Raw genomic sequence first — 25,727 nt, forward strand, 5'->3', positions numbered from 1 at the left:
CTCATGGGGCCCCCGGGCAATAGGGGATCATGGGGCCCCTGTGTCCTTGCCCAAACTCAAAAAAGCCTATGAAAAAGGTACCAGGGGCATCTCATGGGGCCCCCTACTGACCCCGGGCCCTCGGGCAGTGCCCGAGTTTCGAAATGGTCAGTCCGCCCTTGGTCCAGAGATTTCAGGAGGTTCCTCCTCTGATTCGGATCTGTCGAGGAGGACTCTTTCCCTACCCTCTTTCCTTGACACATGGGCCTTGCCATATTTTTGGAAAAAAAGACAAGGCAGTTCACAGTTCTGGGTATTGGGTTTATAGGATTTGTCAGGGAAGCAACCCAAGGAGACCACCTCTGGTAACAAAGAACCATCTCCTGGAAAGCTTTCTTCTCAGACTGTACATATTAGATTTTCTGAAATGCTTCAAGTTACAGTGTACACATACTGTACATGTTGGTGTGGACCAGTTCCTGGGACAGGTAGATGCTTATCCCACAGTCCACAAATGGTGCTTGGTGAAGTGTCTCACTGGGAAAAAAAGACAAGGCAGTTCACAATTCTGGGTATTGGGTTTCTAGGATTTGTCAGGGAAGCAACCCAAGGAGGCCACCTCTGATAACAAAGAAGCATCTCCTGGAAAGCTATGTTTTCAGGCTGTACATACTAGATTTCCTGAAATGCTTCAAGTTACAGTGTACACATACTGTACATGTAAGTCGGTGTGGACCAGTTCCTGGGACAGGTAGAGGCTTATCCCACAGTCCACAAATGGTGCTTGGTGAAATGTCTCACTGGGAAACCTATACCTGCATATGAGTTAGGACATGCCAGGTTCTTGTACAAAGACACACACTTTGAAAATAAATGAAGGTTATGAGTTCTGCAAAGATCTAAGGGTATATGCAGGCTTTACCAAAATCTTCCTCCCTTTTCCCCTTTAGATCATGTCCTGCCATGATTTTTTTTTATTTATCCTTTTTCTGTAGTGAGAAATAGCTTTTATTACTTCTGTGACATCATCATCATCAGGCTTGTAAAATTCAGGGGCAGCTGCATGGAGCTCAGTTCCATTTGATGTAGGCACACCACTAGAACTACATTTCTCAAGAGCCCTGTCCCAACACACAGAGTTGGTAGGCTTTTTCGAGTCAAGGCAGAATCATTGTTTTGCTGGGAAAAAGATCAAAGTATCGATATGAAGAGCAACAGAGAATGTTGGGTGATAGGCGGGGTTCTGTACTCCAGCAGGCAGGGCTGACAGCACTAGTTCAGAGTAAGCATTGTGTTGTGAGCCCAAACTGGAAGTTAGGAGCACACTGGATTTTTGGCAGATTAACTGGTACTTTTCTGTACTTGCAGCATTTTTAGAGGATACAACACTGGGAAATGTGCATTTCTTTTGTCCAGGCATATACTTTAAACATTAGCAACAACTTCACTCACCCCAACTACACTCCCCATCACTAAACAAGGCCAATTGTCTTATTAGATATCTTTAACAGGATACCCTAACTGGGAAAACAGGGACTCGGACTCAGTGTTTGTTACAAAAGACTCATCAATTATGTTACCAAATTGGCCAAGGTTTTCTTTTCTTTTTCACAGAGAGTCAAGAACACCCAGCAAGAGCCTGCAGCTGATCCAAAAACATATGGACTTAAGCCTGGAAACTGGGTTACGGTAGAACCCCCCCAAGAAGTCATCATCTTAACGTGGAAAGAGCCACACCAGGTGCTTCTTGTCACATCCACTGTGTTCAAGCTTATTAGCGAAGCTTCCTGGACAAATGGTAGCCTCCATAAGAGATTGTGATGGAGCCAAAGGACAACCCCAATGCCCTGTAGCCCTACCAAAGCTAGAAGTAGTAGAATACAACCCTCTGTGTAAATGTTGCCAGAAAAAATGTTGCCAGAGAATTTTACTGTTTCCTGGATATGTATCAAGATAAAATGAAGAGGATGCATCAACCTCTGTACATTTAACTCAAAATAAATATTTCCATAGCAGTCTGCCAGCTCTTCAATGGGACATGCATCGAGGTAAACCGAAGAGGAGGAAGACGTCATTCGACATTAAGCAAGAAGAGATCACTGGACTAGATCCCACACAAGAAGAAGTAGATTTACAAAAATTGGAATTTGGCACTGAGAATACTTTTAGAACAGCTAACTTGCCCAGTGAGGTCACACTGTATAATGGGGAACTGTTGACCTTAAATGCCAGTGTCTTCAATATCCCCCATATCAACCAAGAGGATGACATAGATATATGTTCAAACTTTTTAATTGGCCTATGCTTTCAGGGTCTTTTGTGCCCAAAGCACCACACTGCTTGGCCATATGTATGGCAGCTGAGGTTCAAAGCTACAGGGATCTGGTTTAACATTGACCTGGGAGCTCAACTAGTCCTGGAGAGACTGTATAGTGACCCGGCTACGGCCCAAGTCACCGGATTCCACAAGTAAGTAGAAGAAGTAAAGAAGAGCATTGCACATGCCAATTCTTTTAATGTACTTTGTAGATCTTTTGGGGAGATTTTCCTTCACTTCCTGACTTAGTGACCACCATCAGTGGGACAGAGAGTGAGGGTAAATCAATGGGGGCGCACAAAAAAAAACCAAGAGGATGACATAGATATATGTTCAATCTTTTAATTGGCTTATGCTTTTGGGGTCTTCTGTGCCCAAAGCAACACACTGCTTGGCCATATGTATGGCAGCTGAGGTACAAAGCTACAGAGATCTGGTTTAACACTGACCTGGGAGCTCAACTAGTCCTAGAGAGACTGTATAGTGACCCAGCTATGGCCCAAGTCACTGGATTCCACCAGTAAATAGAAGAAGTAAAGAAGAGCATTGGACATGCCAATTCTTTTAATGTACTTTGTAGATCTTTTGGGGAGATTTTCCTTCACTTCCTGACTTAATGACCACCATCAGTGGGACAGAAAGTGAGGGTAAATCAATGGGGGCACCCAGATAAAAGCTAATTTTTTTTTTATTGCAGTCTGTGTCCTTGTTGGAGAGATGCAACCTCCTTCCATGACATCACTGGGTCTACAATATGCCACATATCAACCAAGAGGATGACATAGATATATGTTCAATCTTTTAATTGGCCTATGCTTTAAGGGTCTTCTGTGCCCAAGGCACCACACTGCTTGGCCATATGTATGGCAGCTGAGGTACAAATCTACAGGGATTTGATTTAACATTGACTTGGGAGCTCAACTAGTCCTGGAGAGACTGTATAGTGCCATAGCTATGGCCCAAGTCTTCGGATTCCACCAGTAAGTAGAAGTAAAGAAGAGCATTGCACATGCCAATTCTTTTAATGTAGTTTGTAGATCTTTTGGGGAGATTTTCCTTCACTTCCTGACTTAGTGACCACCATCAGTGTCCTTGCTGGAGAGATGCACACTCTTTCCATGACATCACTGGGTCTAAAATAAGGTATGCAATAAAAAAAGAAGGGTTTTATTAAAAAATGAATTATCACATTGATGAGGGGGATTGGGAGGAACCAGGGAAAGCAAAAAGAAGCAGATTAAACTTCAGCATTAAAGCTTACATACAATTACACAATTGGGCTCATATCTACCTTAATTTTCTCTTTTATTTGATTTTTGTCTGCTGTGTTCTCTTGTTAATATAACATTGATCTTCTTTCTCTCGGCAGTTGTTCCAAAATACCAATTGACCTCTCCACCATGACCGTCCACGACAGCCCTATGTTTGACTGTGTCCGACGTCTCTCTACCTCAGTGTGTTCCACCGCAGAGTTCCACACTGTTTACAAATATTACTATGAAGGAGGAGAGGAGAAATGGGTGGAATATAGTCCGGTAAGGGAGACTGGAAAATAAAAGGGTCAGTCCACCCAAAACTGACCTTTCAGTGTTTGGTAGATACTAGAGCAGTGGATGTCAACTGGAATATTATAGACAACCTCAAGTGCGCCTCTGACACTTCCAGAGGGCAGCGCTACAGTAGCAAATTTTTGCACACTTAACACCCAAACATTTTGGACCTGCTGCATTTTCTGCAGTGTATCACAAAGCACACCCAGGAAGTTGAAGTACAATAACCTCCAGCATTGGTGTCAGTCGATGCAATAATAACCCACCCCGCATTGGTGCCAGTGGATGGAATAGCAGCTCCCATCCTTTAATCCTTACATTTTTCAAACAACATGTTATCAAGTTGGGCCTTTACATGATCTTCGCAGCCCACTTAAAGGTCCAGTTTTATATGCATTAGCTGTATTGTTCCGGGATGCACTCTATCAGCACCTCCAGACCTATGACCACTCTGTCACCTATAGCTCATAGTCAACTATTGATGGGGAGCTGGTAGCTATGGGCTCCCAATGAAGTCAGCACTGTGCAACCAATAACAGTCCCACATAGTCAGAAGCCCTTGCTACCATAGTTACATAGTTAGTCTGGATGAAAAAAGTCACAAGTCCATCTAGTTCAACCAAAAAAAAAAATTATGATTCTATACCCAAAACAAATAATAGGTGCAGCGCTGCACCTATTATTTGCTTTGATTTTCTGAAGGTTCTTATTGGTTACCTTGGTGCTACAGCTGCTGTTTTTAAGAGCGCTCACTTTTTTCTTATACTTTTAATGATTCTATACCCACAGTTGATCCAGAGGAAGGCGAAAAAACCCAGCAAAGCATGATCCAATTTGCTCCTGCAGGAAAACATTCCTTCCTGATCCCCCGAGAGGCAATCAGATATTCCCTGGATCAACTTTACCTATAAATGTTATATCCAGTTATATTCTGTGTATCCAAGAAAGAATCCAGGACTTTCCTACAGCAATCCACTGAGCTGGTCACAACCAACTCTTGAGAGAGTCTATTCCACATTCTCACAGCTCTCACTGTGAAGAAATCTTTCTGTATTTGGAGATTAAATCTCTTTTCCTCCAGATGTAAAGAGAGCCCCCTTGTCCTCTGTGATAACCTCAGGGGGAATAGCTCTACACCGAGTTCACTATATGAACCACTGATGTATTTATACATGGAGATCATATCCCCCCTTATGTATTATACATGGAGATCATATCCCCCTTATGTATTATACATGGAGATCATATCCCCCTTATGTATTATACATGGAGATTAAATCCCCCCCTTATGTATTATACCTGGTGATCATATCCCCCCTTATGTATTATACATGGAGATCATATCCCCCCTTATGTATTATACATGGAGATCATATCCCCCCTTATGTATTATACATGGAGATCATATCCCCCCTTATGTATTATACATGGTGATCATATCCCCCCTTATGTATTATAGATGGTGATCACATCCCCCCTTATGTATTATGCATGGAGATCATATCCCCCCTTATGTATTATACATGGCGATCATATCCCCCTTATGTATTATACATGGAGATCATATCCTCCTTATGTATTATACATGGTGATCATATCCCCCCTTATGTATTATACATGGAGATCATATCCCCCTTATGTATTATACATGGTGATCATATCCCCCCTTATGTATTATACATGGAGATCATATCCCCCTTATGTATTATACATGGTGATCATATCCCCCCTTATGTATTATACATGGAGATCATATCCCCCCTTATGTATTATACATGGAGATCATATCCCCCCTTATGTATTACACATGGAGATCATATCCCCCCTTATGTATTATAGATGGTGATCATATCCCCCTTATGTATTATACATGGAGATCATATCCCCCCTTATGTATTATACATGGTGATCATATCCCCCCTTATGTATTATACATGGTGATCATATCGCCCCCTTATGTATTATACATGGAGATCATATCCCCCCTTATGTATTATACATGGAGATCATATCCCCCCTTATGTATTATACATGGAGATCATATCCCCCCTTATGTATTATACATGGAGATTATATCCCCCCTTATGTATTATACATGGAGATTAAATCCCCCCTTATGTATTATACATGGAGATTAAATCCCCCCCTTATGTATTATAGATGGTGATCACATCCCCCCTTATGTATTATACATGGAGATCATATCCCCCCTTATGTATTATACATGGAGATCATATCCCCCCTTATGTATTATACATGGTGATCATATCCCCCTTATGTATTATACATGGAGATCATATCCCCCCTTATGTATTATACATGGAGATCATATCCCCCTTATGTATTATACATGGTGATCATATCCCCCTTATGTATTATACATGGTGATCATATCCCCCTTATGTATTATACATGGTGATCATATCCCTCTTATGTATTATACATGGTGATCATATCCCCCTTATGTATTATACATGGTGATCATATCCCCCCTTATGTATTATACATGGAGATCATATCCCCCCCTTATGTATTATACATGGAGATCATATCCCCCCCTTATTAATTATACATGGAGATCATATCCCCCCTTATGTATTATACATGGAGATCATATCCCCCTTATGTATTATACATGAAGATCATATCCCCCTTATGTATTATACATGGAGATCATATCCCCCCTTATGTATTATACATGGAGATCATATCCCCCTTATGTATTATACATGGTGATCATATCCCCCCTTATGTATTATACATGGTGATCATATCCCCCCTTATGTATTATACATGGTGATCATATCCCTCTTATGTATTATACATGGAGATCATATCCCCCTTATGTATTATACATGGAGATCATATCCCCCCTTATGTATTATACATGGAGATCATATCCTCCCTTATGTATTATACATGGAGATCATATCCCCCCTTATGTATTATACATGGAGATCATATCCCCCTTATGTATTATACATGGAGATCATATCCCCCCTTATTAATTATACATGGAGATCATATCCCCCCTTAATCTCCTCTTCTCAAGAGAGAATAAATTCAGTTCCTCTAATATTTCCTCACAGCTGATCTCCTCCATGCCTCTTATCAGTTTGGTTGCCCTTCTCTGTACTTTCTCCAGTTCCCCAATGTTCTTTTTGTGAATTGGTGCCCAAAACTGAACTACATATTCCTGATGAGGTCTTACTAATGATTTGTACCGGGGGAAATAATATCTCTCTCTCTGGAGTCTATACCTCTTTTAATACAAGAGAGGATTTTGCTCGCTTTAGAACCCGCAGCTTGGCATTGCATGTCATTATTAAGCTTGCGATCTACCAGAACCCCCAGATCCTTCTCCACCATTGATTTCCCCAGATCCTTCTCCACCATTGACCCCCCCAGATCCTTCTCCACCATTGATTCCCCCAGTTGTACCCCCCTAGTATGTATGATGCATGCATTAAACCTCATTTGCCACATAGTTGTCCAATTACACAGAGCATTGAGGTCAGCTTGTAAATTGGAGACATCCTGTAAGGACATTATTCCACTGCACAGCTTGGTGTCATCTGCAAAGACTGAAATGGGATTTTTAATCCCAAACCCGATATTGTTTATAAATATATTAAAAAGTAAGAGTCCCAACACTGAACCCTGGGGTACACCACTGACACCCCTAGACTATTCAGACTATGAATCATTAACCACTACTCTCTGAATACCATCTTTTAGCCAGTTTTCTATCCATTTACATTTTTCCAAGCCTGTAGACTTTTCCTTACACATTAGCTGTGTGTGGGGAACTGTTTGTGACCCCTTTCAAATATTGTGGTGCCAATAATATAATGGACATCCTTGTCTTGTTCCATTATACATTTGAAAAAATTGAGATAATGAACCATTAACTTTTACTGCAGCTGATGGACTGCTATATATCTTTTTTATCCACTGTAACATTTTGGGTCCAATCCCTAATGCCTCCAGCGTATCTATCATAAATCTCCATTCCACCCTGTTGAAGGTCTTTTCAGCATCAATAGACAGGATTACTGTAAGGAAAAATGTCTTTTTACCAGGCATCCATTAATGCCTGTTAATAAGACATTTTTCCTTACAATTACCACTGGGGATTTCTCTCTCTTACTCTTTTTCAGGAGGATCAATGACCTTAATCCGTTAGCCCTTTCTTTTCTTCCTGGGATGAATCCTACCTGATCTAAATTAATCCAGTTTGATATCAGTTCTTTCATTCTCGTTGCTAAAACCTTAGCATATAATTTTGTATCTACATTCAATAATGATATGGGTCTGTAATTGGCACATTGGGACCCATCTTTCCCCTCCTTAGGTATAATTGTAATATGTTCCTGTAACGACTCCTCCCTCATTTCCATCTCTCCTAACGCATTCATATACATACATATTTTAGGGACAAGCTGTTCTTTAAACTTTCTGTAATATCTTACAGTAAATCCATGTGAACCGGGACTCCTTCCTGTAGCTGTACTTTTTAATGCTACATTGATTTCCCTCTTGTGATATAACCTTTTCTAAGGCTATTAATCTTTCTTCTTCTAATCTTGGTAATCCAGCCTCCTTTAAGTATGTCTGCCTTCTTTCCTTTTTTTCTCCCTCTGCTTCTTTCTGGTTCTTAGATTTTATTCCATATAAATTGCTATAAAATTTTTGGAATGCCTTTGCGATATTTATTTATTACAGGTGCTTATATAGCGCTGTCAATTTACGCAGCACTTTACATATATATTGTACATTCACATCAGTCCCTAACCCTCAAGTGCCGTACAATCTAAGGTCCCTAACTCACATCCATACATATACACATTAGGGACAATTTTAGACAGGATCCAATTAACCTACCAGCATGTCTTTGGAGTGTGGGAGGAAACCGGAGTACCCGGAGGAAAGCACAGGGAGAACATGCAAACTCCATGCAGGAGGCGCCATGGTTGGGAATTGAACCCATGACCCAATTACTGCAAGGCAGAAGTGCTAACCGCTAAGTGGTTGAATGTACCAATTCACCTGTATCATCCTTATTATAAAATTTCTTGATTTCTTTTCTCTTAACCTTCTCCTTATATGTCTTACTGGTCTATTCCCTCACTGATATCTTTCCCTTGCCACCCTATTAAAGATTTTCCTCATCTCTTGTTCCATTTAGTCCTTTAGTTCTTCTCTTTTTTGAATTATCTTCTGTTGTACCTCTGTTTTTATCTTCTTTTTATGGAATTGTTCCAAATCATATAATTCCTCCATTAATAGCTTTATTTTCTTCTCCCGTTCCTTTTTTTTTTTTTTCAGAACCTATCGAAATCAGGATTCCTCTGATATATGCCTTGTGCGCTTCCCACACTGTAGCAACAGATACCCCTTCACTTTCATTAATCAGAAAATATTGTTCAATTTCCCTCCTTACTCTTATTTCCATCTCAAGGTCCTGAAGGAGAATCTCATTTAACCATTTCCATACCGGGCAATTTTACACCTTCCTGCCCAGGCCAGTTTTCAGGTTTCAGCGCTCTCACACTTTGAATGACAATTGCGCGGTCATACAACATTGTACCCAAACTAACATTTTATCATTTTCTTCACACAACTAGAGCTTTCTTTTGGTGGTATTTAATCACCACCGGGGTTTTTATTTTTTGCTAAATTAACAAAAAAAGACCAAAAAGTTTGAAAAAAACACACGTTTTTCTTTGTTTCTGTTATAACAGTTTGCAAATAAATAATTGTTCTTCATAAATTTAGGCCGAGATGTATTCTGCTACATGTCTTTGGTGAAAATAACCCAAATTAGGATGTATTTTTTAGTTTGTAGGAAAGTTATAGAGTTCACAAACTATGGTATAGATCTGAATATTGATCAATCCTGAAGTACTGACAGCCAATCTAATTTCTTGAGGTCCAAGAATGTCAGAATAGTACAGATATCCCCCAAATGTCAGGACGGTACAGATATCCCCCCAAATGTCAGAACAATACAGATATCCCCCAAATGTCAGGACAGGACAGATATCCCCCAAATGTCAGAACAGTACAGATATCCCCCAAATGTCAGAACAGTACAGATATCCCCCAAATGTCAGAACAGTACAGATATCCCCCAAATGTCAGAACGGTACAGATATCCCCCAAATGACCCCTTTTTGCAAAGTAGACAGTCCGACGTACTTCATAAGAGGCATGGAGAGTTTTTTGAAGTTGTATTTTTTTGTCATAATTTTTCGGAAAATTAAAAAATTAATTTTTTTTTTACATATTGTCACCAGTGCAGTACAGCGTCATCATATAACTGGCATGGCGGTGATCAGGGACACTTACTGGTGACAGTATGAAAAAAAAAATATATATATATATTTTTTTTTCATTATTTTTTATTACATTTTTTTTCTTTTTTTAAGATTTTTTTTTTCATATTTCACTATGATCAAAGTAGTACAATGTTACCATAGTAACATTGTATTACTTTGGGGAAGTGATCAGTATTTTTTTTTTTGAATTACTTTGCTATAAGCAAGCATTTACCTGAATGACATCGATTCATTCAGGTTTTTTTTTTTTTTTTTTTGTGCTTAGCTGTGATTTGGCCACAGCTAATCACATGACATGTGCATGTGATTAGCTGTGACCATTCACAGCTAGACACTAGTATACAATGGATGGCATGAATGAAGCCATCCATTGTATACAACTGTCATGTGACCTGCTGTGATCGGTGATCGGCCGTGTCCGAGGTACACGGCCAGTGACAGATCACGCCGTTGCGCGGCCCTGCAGGAGCGCAATCTGCGCATGTGCGGGGGGACGCCATATGGCGTCCACCCAGAACACTGATGACATTTGCCGGCCGCCTTTCGGCCATAGGGCGGGCGGCAAATGGTTAATCTCCACATGGTTGTCTTATTCCACTTCCCTCCCCACCTTAGTGTCATTGTGATGGGTGCATGGTCTGATAATAACATTACTTCTATATTGTGTTTCACCAATGACTCCAAAAGTCTATGTTCAATCACTATATAATCCAATCGTGAATACACTCCATGTGCAGAAGAGAAGAAGGTGTAGTCCCTTTCTCTAGGATGTTTAACTCAAGCATCGGTCAATTGACACCGATGTAACGTCTTTTTAACAGACTTTAGGTTTCTACCTCCCTCTCTCTGCGCACGTGATGATGCATCCATCCATGGACCCATGCAGAGATTGAAATCCCCCCCCACAATCAGCATCCCCCTCTTAAAGTCTATGAGCTTTCTTAATAGGCCCTCTAGGTATATCATTGGGCTTTTATTGGGGCAATAGATATTTGCTAGTGTACATTCCTGACCCTGGAGTTTCCTTCTTAGAAATAAAAACCTACCCTCAGGGTTTACCATATTAAATCTTACATTTTTTGCAAACCCAATTGCTACGCCTTTTGCCCTTTTTATTGGCGAATCGGCATAATACCATGTTGGATAGTATTTAGACTATAGCTTAACATTCGTATCTTGGGATATACAGTACGTGTCTCTTGTAAAAACACGACTTCGATAGCGCGTTGGTGTATTTCCCTAAGAATCTTATACCTTTTTTAGTTGGAGTGTTCGGTCCTTTCTCATTATATGTTATTGTCAGGAATGGACTCGCCAATAGTGGTGGGACTCACCTGCCTTGTGGGTTGCAGTACCAGGACTGGCCAGCGGTTGCTCCCAGCAACCAGAGGCTCACTCCTGCAATCAGCCCCAGGTGGTGGCTAATTGCCGGAGTGGATTGCAGGAGTGAGCCTCTGGTTGCTGAGAGCACCCGCTGGCCAGTCCTGGTACTGCAACCCACAAGGCAGGTGAGTCCCACCACTATTGGCGAGCCCATTCCTGACAGTTATAAAGTTATATGTATTCATTCTTCTTATTCTTTCAATACTCCATCTCTATTCTCACTGAAGGAGGAGCAAGTATAAATGGTCCGAAACAAGAGAATACCCAAGCTCGTGCAGACTCCACCTCCGCAACATCGCAAAAATCCGCACGTTCCTAACCCCAGAAACCACTAAACAGCTCATCCACTCCCTCATCATATCACGACTTGATTACTGCAACTCCCTCCTTACTGGCCTGCCTCGCCGCTGGCTATCCCCGCTTCAGTTGATCCTGAATACGGCAGCAAGACTCATTCACCTTTCTCATTCCAGACTCATTCACCTTTCCAACCGCTCCATCTCCGCCACCCCCCTCTGCCAATCCCTCCACTGGCTTCCGACTGCGCAACGGATCAAATTCAAAATCCTAACACTGACGTACAAAGCCGTCCACCACACTGCCCCGAACTACATCACCGACCTAATATCCAAGTACCACCCAACACGCACTCTCTGCTCCTCACAAGACCTCCTTCTCTCTAGTTCCCTGGTCTCCTCCTCCCATGCCCGCCTCCAGGACTTCTCCAGGGTGTCACCCATCCTCTGGAACTCCCTGCCCCAACCCATCAGATTATCACCTACTCTCCTCTCCTTTAGGCGCACCCTGAAAACCCACCTCTTCAGGGAAGCCTACCCCACCCCCTGCTAACTTGCCGACCTCCTCCACTCTTCCTACTACTCCATCCCCCACAGCTATCTCCTCCTGTGCCACCATCCCCTCCCTCCTAGATTGTAAGCTCGAAAGAGCAGGGCCCTCGATCCCCTCTTGTTTTGCATTGTATTGTTATTGTTCTGTCACATGTCCTGTCCCCCTTTGTAATGTACAGCACTGAGCGAACTATCGGCGCTTTATAAATACTGTATAATAATAACAATAATACCTGTACATCTATCTTCACCTCCCGATCCTTCCCTCCCCACCCCCTCTCCTTCCAAATTAACCCCATTTCCCCCAACCTCTTCCACCCTCCCTCTTTTCATTACCCCTTGGCCTGTTTCCAGCCCTGGAATCTGTTGTGGTTTAAAACCACCATTGATTCCTATTCCAGGGTGAGACTCAGGACATGTACACCTATTCGGCTCCCCACCTCCCATCTTGGGGTTCAAAATTCGTGAACGTGCTAAACCTCCCACTTAGAACCCCACCTCTATTCTTAGGGAGGAAGAGAAAAAAAATAAAAGGGAGATTCCTCTTCCTGTCCTTTCCCTTCCCCTACCCTCTTTCTGGTTCAGAACATATATCTTTCACAGGTCACCAAAATCTTTTCCCCACAGGGTCTAGAGACATCTTACAATTCCTGTATGGGGGAAAGGAGAGCTATGTAGGTAAGGCTGCAGGGGTTCAAATGATGTAATAGGGAAATAACCCTTTTTTCCCCCCACCGCTTCCCCTACATGAACTTCCCTATTCTAAGCTCCCTTATCGCTTTTTTGAGACTACCTGCCATCTTTCTTTTCCTAAAACTGTTCTCTCCTTAATCCCTTCCCAGGGGCGGACTGACAACTCATGGGGCCCCCGAGCAATAGGGGATCATGGGGCCCCTGTGTCCTTACCCAAACTCAAAAAAGCCTATGAAAAAGGTAGCAGGGGCATTTCATGGGGTCCCCTACTGACCCCACGCCCTCGGGCAGTGCCCGAGTTTCCAAATGGTCAGTCCACCCCTGTCCCTTCCGACCAACCCGGAATATACATCATCTGTAAACCTAGTCTGTCACAAAAGTCCCTTAAATCTTCTGGGAATCTCAGTCTTGCAGAATGTCCATCTTTCCACACAACCAAACAGACTGGAAACCCCCAGTTATATCGGACATTTTTTTTCCCGCATTTGGTCCAGCAGTAGCTTTAAAGATCTTCTCGTAGCTAATGTCTCTGGTGCAACATAAGAGAAAACCTGTACATTTGTTTCCTCCCATTTTGCTGGGTTTCCCCCGTTGTTTCTTGCAAATATTTATTTTATCCTCATAAGTGTGGAACTGCACAATAACATCTCTGGGGGAATCCACTGCAACTCCTTGGGGCCACCTAATTCTATGTACTCTATCCATTTTCAATTGATCTGTCACCGGTCTACCCATTATTGTTTTCTGCCCGCTCCAGTCCATTGTTCACAGCAGCGGCATCTCAGAGCCTTCCAGCGTTCCCTGCTCAGTCACATGGGCAGACACAGTGCACTCCGCTCTCTGGTGCCGCCTTGCCACACTGAAGCAGCTCTTCCGACTCCGCAGACCCAAGTAGAGCCCCCAGGACCCACACAAGCCAGCACCAGAATATGTTAGGATTGGGCTACACTTTCAGCACTTTACATCTCATCGGGGCTAGGAGCACCTGCATCCTCATAGCACCATGCTCTGGTCCCTCCCCCAGCTTGACCAGGCTGTGTTGCTATGATTTTGGTCTGTTCTGTGTTTTATTGGCTGCAGGGTTGACTGCCTCCCACTGTCTCTCTGGAAGGGTTCTGGAAGATATTAGGCTGGGAGAGCCAAAAAAGCAGCTTAATAGTTATGCAGCCATGGCCAATCCGAAAAGAGTGGAGCCCAGATGGTGGGTGGGAGTGTGTATAAATAGTCTTGGGCCTGAAACGGAGTGGTTCTTGTCCTAGAGGATGAGATCCCAGCCTGGAGGTCTGCTGCCCTTCTGGGCAGGCCTGCCATGTATATGCTGCTCATCGAGGTCCCTGCTATGCTAACTGAGGGGCCCTTTTCTGCTCAAATTCACCGGGGCTGACTGATGGATTTTCTTTTGGTTGATCTGGTTTGAAGAATTCACATGAGAGGTGTCTGGAAGATATTGGAAGGAGGTGTCCAATTATCCAAAGACATTAGTGAGTACAGATCGGCATGAGAGATCCCAGTGACCATGTGCTGCTGCTATCCCTCTTGTACTAGAGGCAGCATTACTTAATGGGGACATTGTACTTAGTGTTCCAGTGAAGCTCACGTTCTGCAATAAAGCATTGAAAAGCATACAACCTAGACTGATCAATGAGCCAAACTGTGACAGTGTGCCTGGCTGCTAGTCTACTGGGAAAGAACCTAGGGACCTAAACTGTATGCGCCTTCGAGGGTGAGCGCTACAATGATATGAACATTGTGAACTTTTGAATATAATGGATTACTAGGTTTTGGTTGACTTTTTTTTTTTTTTTGCTGTTTCCATGCAGGAGTTTATGAAATGCATAGAAGAAGGCCTCAGGGAGAATCAAGAAGAGGTCTTATGCAAAACCTCCCAGTTTAGTTATTCCCTTCACCTGATCAACATGATCCAAACTAACCTGGAAACTGAAACCAAGAGGAGGATGAGGAAACGGCCGCTGTTCAGATCTCCCATTGTAATGATTCAAAGGCTGCGGTAAGAGGAGCAGACATGATAACGCAGACTTCAGTAAATGATTTAGGGAGAATCCTCCCATGAAAACTAATTTTTAATTAATAGCGTCTCCGTTTGTAACATACAAACTTCACAGTGCATGAAAACTCTCACAATGTCCCTTATTTGCTTCCTTTTGGTCTGTTAAAGTGGTTGTAAACCTCAGACATGAAATATGAACAAAGCATATCCCTCTATAGTGTGTACTTGTCTCAGTTAAGAGCACTAAATGTAATTTCTGTCTGCTGCCTCCTTCCACTGCTATCAGCATTTGTGACTTCTGACACATTTTCCTGACACCAAGAGAAAAATGGTGACAGGGAAGGGACCTCCAGCAGATTAACAGCCTCAGCTCTGTTCCTGTGTGCTGTGTGGATGTGGGGTGTCTCTTCCCTCCAATCAGCTCTCAGAGCTCTCCTCGCTGAACTCTGCAGTGTGTAATTTTAGCTCCCCACCCCCTGGTTTCTGACAGCTCAGGCAAGCTTTAAAATTGCTGCACTTTGTATGGCTGTAGAGGAGAGAGGACTGCAGATAGACAAGTAGAACTTATGTAGGAGGTTTTCGTTTCTTCTCTGTGTATCACCTGAGGCCAGTGGCTTCACTGGGTATATGTAAGGGTTTACAACCACTTTAAATATACCACTGAAAGCATTTTGTTATATTTGATTAATAAGTGCAAACAAATGCCTGTTGATCCCGTCAGACATCTTGTCAGCTGATAACTTCTTGTACTGACTGCTATCAGCTGCATTGTTGTAAGGGATTCCCGGTGAGACGAATTGTGAAAAGAAATGTGCATGCGCATTGAAACATCCGGAGAAGAGTGACCGGTTGTGCGCATGCGCGCGGAAATGCATGATCTCACACACGCACGGTGAAGATTGGCGCCAGACGGACTATTTAAAGGGTGTCCCTTCCCATGTTGAGTGCTGACTTGTCTTCAGCTCCCCCCATGTCCTGCTTGTTCCTGTGTGATTCCCTTGTTGCTGACCCGGCTTGTTCCTCACCTGACTCTGATTACTCTCCTGATTGATACTGGTTCCTGACTTCGGCTCTGCTCCTTTCTTTGGTTTTGCTTTTGATTCTGTACCTTGCTGTCCGCCTGTTGATGACCCTGGCTATTCCTATGCCACTGCTCCTGTCTCTCACCCTCGCTTCCTGCCTTGCTCTGATGCACACCTGGTGATCTACAAAACCAGCTCTGCATGTTACCACTGTGCCTGAATCAGAGGATCATCAGTCTTCCAAGGTCATCATCTGCAAGAGCTGCAAACAACAACTACTGGCGCTTTTGTCCCCCTGGTCTCTAGACACCCCCTGTTCCACTTCCAGTGGGGTCAGGGCTAGTGACACAAGTGAGGCTGACCTCGTCATTTCAGTCTCCTATCAGGTATGTGACAATTGTACTCAGCTGTCTCTGAGGACTACAGAACCCCAACCTTTATGTTACGATGAAGATAAGAGAGGGAGAGTCAGTTGTCTTCTCCTGAATCTATTCTCTGGATACAGTACAGTGAATGAGCGTTATCTTTCTAGGACAGGAAATGTGTTACTGGTGGAGTCACCAGGTGAAAATAAAGGAAAATAAAGGAAGCAAAATGTAAAACACAGAAAACTGATGTGGCCACCACATCTAAGGATGAATAAGCTGCAATACCTTACATTTTTGTTTTTGGGTTTAGATATGCCCACCTTATTTATACTGGTGACCATTATCTTCAGTGCCAGTCACCAGAAAAAGGTGAGGACATTTTTTGAATGGGGACACCTGTTTTGGTGACACCTGCCTAAGAGGGGGTTTGTCCCCACTTTGAAGAGACCTATTCTTACTTCCTGTTGGGTCTATGAGACAGGCCTAGGAGGGAAATCAACATGACACAGCAAAAATAAAACCTGATAACCATTTCCCACTCTATCGAAAACAAGGAAAAATGTTGTGGCTTTACATACCTTTTTTGCCTATTTTATTCGGTTGTATTGATAATAAAAAGATTATTGATTTGGTTTAAAATGACAATAGGATGATGGAGTCAAGCAAGTTTTGAAGAATTTTGCTTCCTACATAATGACCAACTGAACAAAGATGAAAGTTACTATTTCCTTGTCTTATGTGACTCAGCGTGTTTTCTTTTGTCCTTTTTAGAGAAATATCTCATTCACTTTGTCCCCAGAAGTCAATGGAAATGTCTGTAAGCCGCAATGATCAATATAGTGATTACCCGAAGACCTGGATCATTACTAATACAGACATTATCTACGAAAAGAGCCCTGTAACCAGTAAGGATAACGAGTACACGTATATCTACACCTACTTCCACAAGACCATGGCAGAATCCAAGTATGTCATCCAAGAGGTCTTCCGAATACAAAACTACTTCCAGTGGAATAAATACTCACAGTATGTCCATCTTATAATTTCATATGAGTCTATGAAAATGCTTGATTACTATACAAGGGTTAAAGGGGAACTATTAGGGTTTTGGGAAAATTATAGTATATATTTTTTAAGTTTAATGCTTTTTAAAGTGATGTTTTTATATGAGAGTTGCACCAAAAGTAATGCAAAAATGGGTACAACTTTTTTATTAACTTATATAGGTTGTTCAAATTTCACATGTTGGTAGAATAAATCTTTCTCTATATAAACTCTTCTTTTTAATTGCAGGTAAATAATGAATTTCGAGCAGAAGCTACGTGCCATCGTGAGCTCTTGACAAAGGAGGGGTCCAACCCCTCAGAGGTGGAGGTCCAACATCTACAGAAGGTTACAGACACCATTGACAAGAGCAATATCTTGTCATTGGTGACTCTTGTAGATGGTGTTATCTCCATAAACGTTCTGTAGCCTTCTGTGAATGCCAGATAGCCTGCACCCTTCCTTTGTCAAGTGACTGCATGGAATCCATTATTTTCCTGCAATGAACAAGTAGAGTTACTATAAGGGAAGAATTACACTGGCCATAATTTATACAGTTTTCTTCTTCAATTTCCTTTAGCCCTCATGCACACTTTACGTTTTTACAGCGGCTGTTTTTGGCGCTTGATGTTTTTTTCTACAGTCAATAAACCCCCCCAGCATGTTATCCTAGATGTCCATACACACATAGACTGTAATCAACATTTTTTGGCAGGGATGTTTTTTGGCTGGAAAAAAACCCCAAAATTAGTGGGTTTCTAGAGGAGTTTTGCAGCTGTAAAAACACTCTAACACTGAAAAATGCAGTAAAATGCCACAAACCGGCATTTTTTGACTAAAAAAATTTTTTTTAGGTATAAAAAGCTAAAAAATTTAAACGTGGGAAAACGCTGCTAATCGGCGCAAAATGCTAATGCAAAAATGCTAAAAAAAGCTGAAAAACCTCACGTTTTTAACATGACTTTACACAGCTAACGTTACCAGCGTTATCAAAATGTCAAGTGTGCATGAGGGCTTAGATTTACCTTCAACTATGTAGTACAAGGGTTTGCCTGATTGGATACAAATTGAAAGTGTTTAGGTCTGACCTCATATTGATATGGTTTTGGTAAATCTAAAGGAAAAATGTGTGGCCAGCTTTACTCTACCAAATTTGAACGTTCTTTGTAAGTAAATAAAAAAAAGTTACGCTTTTACATTACTTTCTGTACAGCCCTTGTGTATATCTATAGATATTTGTTACTTTAAATATATTGGATTAAATTAACAACAAAGGATTCCCAGAGCACATTGAGTTATCTATAGAAGCAGCATAGAGGAAGTAATTTCCCTTTTGGACAACCTCTCACTCTCTGTAACGGACCACCTGACAGCACCTCTATCAGTCCCCTGATAGAGCCTCCCCAGAGTGTGGAGTCTAAGTACCGGAACACTTGTTCACCAGGGCCCCTGATGGTGGGGATGGACTTGGAGCGCTCCGGGACCAGGTCGCAGCTACCGGGTATCTTTACCAGAGGTAGAGGAGTCTGCTATAGGCTCCTGTGGGTTAAGAGTCTGATGTGAGGGAGTCCGGGGATCCCTGAGGGATGGATGAGCAAGATCAGAGTCAAACAGGCCGCATCGGTAACTAGCGGGTCGGTGCGGTACAAGACGGTAGGCAAGGGATAGTCGGGTCACACGCAGGGTCAATACCAGAAGATCAGATCTATAAGGGAGCATCCAGGAGCAGAGTCAGGCAAGCCAAGGGGTCAGGACACGAGAAGGCAACAAGGTCAGACAATCCAGATCAGAGTACTCACAACACAGGCAACAGGATACGCAAAGACCATTCGGCAACACGTGTCTGTGCAGGGCTGGTTTAAGTAGCCCGCCCGGCACCTGACAGGCGCAGTCTAGGTCCTAGTGCCTGCCCAGTACTGTCATAGACGACGGGTGCGCCTGGGTCCTAGTGCCCTGCTGCCTGCATGTCTTGACAGACACCTACGCATGTGTAGACCCATGCGTCGCGATGGTCCCTGACACTCTCTTTATTGTTGATCATGCTGCACGTTTAACACTATGATATTATCTCTATGCGTTGATTGCTTTCTTTTCCGCTGAAAGTAGTACGTTGGACTACACAATTTTCTGTTTAAGAAACTTCTCTTCACTTTAAGTCTACGTGTCTGAACAGGTAGTGCTTAAAAAAACTCCCCACTTATTATTTACTTGCTGTGTGTAAGGAAGAACAGGAAGCAAGAAACAGAAAAGGGCAGAAAGCCAGTAGAGTGCCAAACATCACTTAAAGCGGAGCTCCACCCAAAAGGGGATGTTCCACTATAAAGACTGCTCCCCCGCTCCCCATTAAGGATTGGCACCTTTGGGGGGCGGGTACCTGAATTTGACAGGCACCCGCTCCCACTTCCGGTCCGATCGCCTAGGCAATCGGAAACGGATGGTATCCTCCCTCCCTGTAGTCTTTTGGGACACATGACAGGTCCCAGAAGACTACAGGACCATTCATGAAGTGCAGCGCTACTCACACATGGTCAGTGGGTACCCGGCTGTGAAGCCGCAAGCTGTCACAGCCGGGTGCCCACACTGAAGATGCCGGCGCCTGGAATATAGGACAGCCGGTGAAACGGGCTGCAGGGGACACACCACGGGACCAAGGGACAGGTAAGTGGATGTTTTTAAAAAGTCAGCAGCTACAGTTTTTGTAGCTGCTGACTTTTATTTTTTGACAGGGTGAGTGGAACTCCGCTTTAAGCAAAATTTCTAGTTGAATGAAGATGACGTAGAACTTCTGTTCAGTTTTTATCGATGTGTTCTCATTGGGGAGATTCCCTTCATTTCCTGTCTGCGTTATGGGAGATAGATGTAAAGCGAGGTCAAGATACAGTATCTCCCAGAAGTGAGTCCACCTCTCACATTTGTGTCAATATTTGATTCTCTCTTTTCATGTGACAACACTGAAGAAATGACACTTTGCTACAATGTGACGTAGTCAGTGTACAGCTTGTATAACATGGAAATTTGCTGCCCCCTCAAAATAACTCAACACACAGCCATTAATGTCTAAACTACTGCCAACAAAAATGAGTCCACCCCCAAGTGACAAGGTCCAAATTGGGCCCAAAGTGTCAATATCTTGTGTAGCCACCATTATTTTCCAGCACTGCCTTCCCTGGTACACCCCTAAGTGACAAGGTCCAAATTGGGCCCATTTAGCCATTTCCCCTCCCCGGTGTCATGTGACTTGTTAGTGTTACAAGGTCTCAGGTGTGAATGGGGAGCGGGTGTGTTACATTTGGTGTTATCGCTCCCACTCTCTCATACTGGTCACTGGAAGTTCAACATGGCACCTCATGGCAAAGAACTCTCTGAGGATCTGAAAAAAAAAATTGTTGCTCTGTGAGGGGTGTACTCACTTCTGTGAGATACTGTAAGTCTCCTCAGGAGGACAATGATAGCAATTTAAAACTTTCTCACCATAAACAGCACTAACATAAACATTTGGGCAGTAATTAACTCCCCAGCATCTACCAACAATGGAAATGTAGTTTTTGGGTAGTTTTTGGTATTTCCATTAGAGAATACATTGTTCATAAGATTAATTAATGCAAACAGCCTTATATGCTTATTTTTACATTTTACAGGAAAAAAAAGTTCATGCAAAGCATGCTCAGAGAAACCAAAGACGGTTGCTTGGAGCGCTACCTATTCCACGGCACAAAATCAACCCACATAGAGGCCATTTTTAGTCAGAACTTCGATCCACGCGTGTCAGGCAAGAATGGAACCGCTTACGGTAAAGGGAGCTACTTTGCCAAGGATGCCAATTACTCTCACGATTATGCTCCTGCCTCTCCCGAAGGTCACCACTTTATGTTTCTTGCCAAGGTATTGGTTGGACGTACCGCATTGGGTACTAGCTCTTACACCAGACCACCGCCATTAAATGAAGAGTGTGCTTCAAGCCTTCTCTATGACTCTTGCGTGAACAAAGCTAAAGACCCAACAATCTTCATTATTTTCGACAATGGCCAGTGTTACCCATATTTTGTCATTAAATATAAGAAGTTACATGATGTAGTTCTTCTGGATTAAAGAAGACCTGAACATGAATACTTATTTTCTGTACTCTCACACATGTTGATTTACGGGACTCAGCTCATCAACTGTTATGGAAGAGTAGTGGAAAAGTAAAGTGGTAAAGACTAAGGTCTTGTCCGAGACAGACTGGGATTTACGGTCCATGGATGAGCTGTAGTATGAGTAAAACCTAAAGTATTGTCTGAAAATGGTTGTTTGAGGAAACTCAGAAAATCACCAGCACTATTCGTAACTCGTTATTTTCGACAATGACCAGGTCTACTGATATTTTATTGTCTTATATCCAAAAGCGCAAAGATATCGAATGATAAGGACTTCATATTCATCACTTATTTTCTTTCCATTTACAAACTGTGGTTTATGGGACTCAACTTTTCAACCTAACCATCCTTTATGAAAGAGCTGTGGAAATGTGTAAAGTTTGAGGGCCTATCTGGGATGGACTGGTTGTTAGAGAAGGTACAGCCTTTATGCTCATAGAACTAAAGAGGCACGCAGGGAGGTATCCCCAAATTATTTTTTTTTTCTCAGCACAGTTCATTTCAGAAAAGAGTTTCAACTTTACATAGGAATCAGCTTTTTTATGAAAGTTAAAGATCTGATTATCTTGAACAAACACTCCTTCCCCTTCATGAGTTATTGGAAAGAGTTTACTCCCGAACAAAGAAAATAAAAATAGGTGAATTGAGTTGAAAAGTTCAAAGAGAATTTTGGTGCTTGTTCTGAAGAATCAAAATTCACTCATCACTACTGCTCAGGTGACACTGCGGTTTCACGGTGAAGCCTTGGAGAATCCTGTGTCACTTCTTTTCTCCAGCCTGGTCAGCAAACAATTAATCATTTTCTATGTGTTGTTCCGTGGGCTGGGTGACAAAGGAAACTAGTCATCTGCCTGGTTTTCTACCAAATGCGGAACTATTGCCCCAAAGAGGAAGTTCCGCTTGTTTGCGTCCCCCCCCCCCCCCCCTCCACCACCACATTTTGCACTTTTTGGGGGGGGGGGGTGGGAGAGGTACCTGGTTTTGCCAGGCACCCGTTCCCATTTCTGGGTCACATCGCCACGGAGATCTGTGAGATTGTTTGCACCCTCCTCCCCCCCCCCACCACATTTTGCACTTTTTGGGGGGTAGGCGGGAGAGGTACCTGGTTTTGCTAGGCACCCGTTCCCACTTCTAGGTTAGACCGCCACGGAGATCTGTGAGGTTGTTCGCTCCCTCCTCATCCCCCCCCCCCCACCACCACATTTTGCACTTTTTGGGGGGGAGGCGGGAGAGGTACCTGGTTTTGCCAGGCATCCATGCCCACTTCTGGGTCAGATTGCCATGGAGATCTTTGAGGTTGTTCGCTCCCTTCTGCCACCCGCCCCTCCGCAGCCTTCTGGGACACATCACAGGTTCCAAAAGACTGCGGGACCATTCACGAAGCTCAGCATGGCTCGCGCATTTGCAGCAGGGATGTGGCTTTGAAGCAGCAGGGCTTCACTGCCATTTTCCCTTATTTAAGATTGGAGAATGGGCTCGGGTGAGGACATTGCCGGATCCCTGGACAGGTAAGTGTCCTTATATTAAAAGTCAGCAGCCACAGTAGTTGTAGCTGCTGACTTTTAATTTTTTTTAGGGGAGACAGGAACTCCGCTTTCAGGGCAAAGTTCTAGTGGGTGGTGGCTTTTTTTTCTATTAGTTCTTGGAAGATTTATTTTTCATTTTTATTTATTTTGTGAAGCAAGTAGGGTGTAAAACCAACCTTTTGTAATGCTGGTTTACTCTCTTCATTTTATTAATTCCATTTTGGCAATATAGAGAATGCTAAACTGCTAAAACCATTTTCTTCTTGGATTTTTCTAAGTTGGCGGTCATATCTGGTGGGTGGTGGCTTTTTTTCTTCTAATCCTTGGTAGATCTACTTTCCATTTTTGTGAAGTAAGTAGGGGGTATAAAACCAATCTTTATAATGCTGATTCACCCGCTTCATTAAGTTCATTTAATTTTAGAGAATGCTAAACTGCTAAAACCAATTTCTTCCTGGATTGTTCTACTTTGGTGGTCATATGACAGGTCAACCTCTTTCCTTCCAAGCTTGTGCTACGCATTGATTTCTGTCTGCCTCACAAGGCATTGTCCTTCAATTATGGCATCTCCAGAACAAAAATTTTGAAAAGGAATCCAAAGATTTTGGGGAAGGGACTGAGGTACAAGGGGCATTATTTTAACCACCTGAACCTTTTTCTCCCTATAATCCTCTTCTGTCAGAGAACATTTTATATTTCGGAGACATTTTGGTTCTGAATAGTGGAATGGACCAAAGATTGTTTTGTGGGATGTCAATGGGGACCAAATCGATTCTGGGCCAGGGATTGTCATGGGCAGTTGCGCACTGCCAAGAGGGATATGTGCCAATGCAATAAAAACGTTCCGTTCAACAGGGAGCAATGAAACATTTATAAAAGCAAAATTCCCTTAATTAGCATGATAGGGGGATGTGCGAAACCTGCCTGTGAAGTGGTAGGGTGTGTAGACTGTGCTGCTGCAAAACTGTCATTTTGTGAAAAGAAAATGTAATTTGTGGTAATTGACATTTTGCTGCTGGTTAAAAAAAAAAAACAGCATGTGGACTTCCCCACTTCCTCCCAAAATCTATACCAAACCCTCATCAGGGGTAATGCCATCAAATGCAGGAGATTCCCAGCCAGTAGATTAATTGTAAACAATAGGGCGGGGATGCTGGCTGATGGCAGCTCATGTGAGCATTTGATCCGTATGCAGTAAAAGTAACTGTGATGTAGGTCATCCAACTTAATTGTTGGCATCTGAGGATTATTCTGGGGCAGCATTTTCTATTTTTTTTAATTCAATTGTTTATTGTTTATTTCCTTTTTTTAAATGAAAGGGTCTGGATCTGGTTATTGGAGACCTGCCACGTCCCCCACTCAGCTCTGCTGCACCAAATCACTTATGAAAGTGATCTATTACTGGATGAAAGAAGCCAGCAACAGAATACTATAGCAGTGATCTATTGCTGGATGAAAGCAGCCAGCAATGGAATACTATAGCAGTGATCTATTGCTGGATGAAAGCAGCCAGCAACGGAATACTATAGCAGTGATCTATTGTTGGATGAAAGCAGCCAGCAACGGAATACTATAGCAGTGATCCATTGCTGGATGAAAGCAGCCAGCAACGGAATACTATAGTGGTGATCTTTTGCTGGATGAAAGCAGCCAGCAACAGAATACCATAGCAGTGATCTATTGCTGGATGAAAGCAGCCAGCCACAGAATACTATAGCAGTGATCTATTGCTGGATGAAAGCAACCAGCAACGGAATACTATAGCAGTGATCTATTGCTGGATGAAAGCAGCCAGCAACGGAATACTATAGCAGTGATCTATTGCTGGATGAAAGCAGCCAGCAACGGAATACTATAGCAGTGATATATTGCTGGATGAAAGCAGCCAGCAACAGGGCAGTGATCTATTTCTGGATGAAAGCAGCCAGCAACGGAACACTATAGCAGTTATCTATTGCTGGATCAAAGCAGTCAGCAACGGAATAATATAGCAGTGATCTATTGCTGGATGAATGCAGCCAGCAACGGAATACTACAGCGGTGATCTGTTGCTGGATGAAAGCAGCCAGCAACGGAATACTATAGCAGTGATCTATTTCTGGATGAAAGCAGCCAGCAACGGAACACTATAGCAGTGATCTATTGCTGGATGAAAGCAGCCAGCAACGGAACACTATAGCAGTGATCTATTGCTGGATGAAAGCAGCCAGCAACGGAACACTATAGCAGTGATCCATTGCTGGATAAAAGCAGCCAGCAACGGAATACTATAGCAGTGATCCATTGCTGGATGAAAGCAGCCAGCAACGGAATACTATAGCAGTGATCCATTGCTGGATGAATGCAGCCAGCAACAGAATACCATAGCAGTGATCTATTGCTGAATGAAAGCAGACAGCAATGGAATACTATAGCAATGATCTATTGCTGGATGAAAGCAACCAGCAATGGGGCAGTGATCTATTGCTGGATGAAAGCAGCCAGCATCGGAACACTATAGCAGTGATCTATT

The 25,727-nt window shown here is 42.8% G+C and overlaps 1 protein-coding gene across 1 annotated transcript; it reads left to right on the top strand.

The window, feature by feature from the left end:
* Positions 1 to 1,601: 1,601 nt before the first annotated feature.
* On the top strand, positions 1,602 to 22,606 carry LOC149448939 (protein mono-ADP-ribosyltransferase TIPARP-like). The gene is made up of 5 exons (XM_089694027.1): positions 1,602 to 2,448; positions 3,666 to 3,831; positions 14,932 to 15,119; positions 17,281 to 17,535; positions 21,192 to 22,606. Exons 1-5 carry the CDS (start codon positions 2,018 to 2,020, stop codon positions 21,640 to 21,642), a joined length of 1,491 nt encoding a protein of 496 aa, XP_089550153.1. The 5' UTR covers positions 1,602 to 2,017; the 3' UTR covers positions 21,643 to 22,606.
* Positions 22,607 to 25,727: the final 3,121 nt, after the last annotated feature.

This window comes from Staurois parvus, unplaced genomic scaffold, assembly GCF_062004578.1.
Source record: "Staurois parvus isolate SC_StPar_1 unplaced genomic scaffold, SC_StPar_1.0 ptg000647l, whole genome shotgun sequence".
In the NCBI taxonomy this organism is placed as follows: Eukaryota; Metazoa; Chordata; class Amphibia; order Anura; family Ranidae; genus Staurois; species Staurois parvus.

Excerpts from the sequence above, each read along its gene's own strand:
- LOC149448939 (XM_089694027.1), top strand. The coding sequence starts at position 2,018 with ATGCATCGAGGTAAACCGAAGAGGAGGAAGACGTCATTCGACATTAAG. Across the intron at positions 3,832-14,931 it reads AATGGGTGGAATATAGTCCG|GAGTTTATGAAATGCATAGA; the intron begins GTAAGGGAGACT and ends GTTTCCATGCAG. Across the intron at positions 17,536-21,191 it reads CAGTGGAATAAATACTCACA|GAAAAAAAAGTTCATGCAAA; the intron begins GTATGTCCATCT and ends TACATTTTACAG.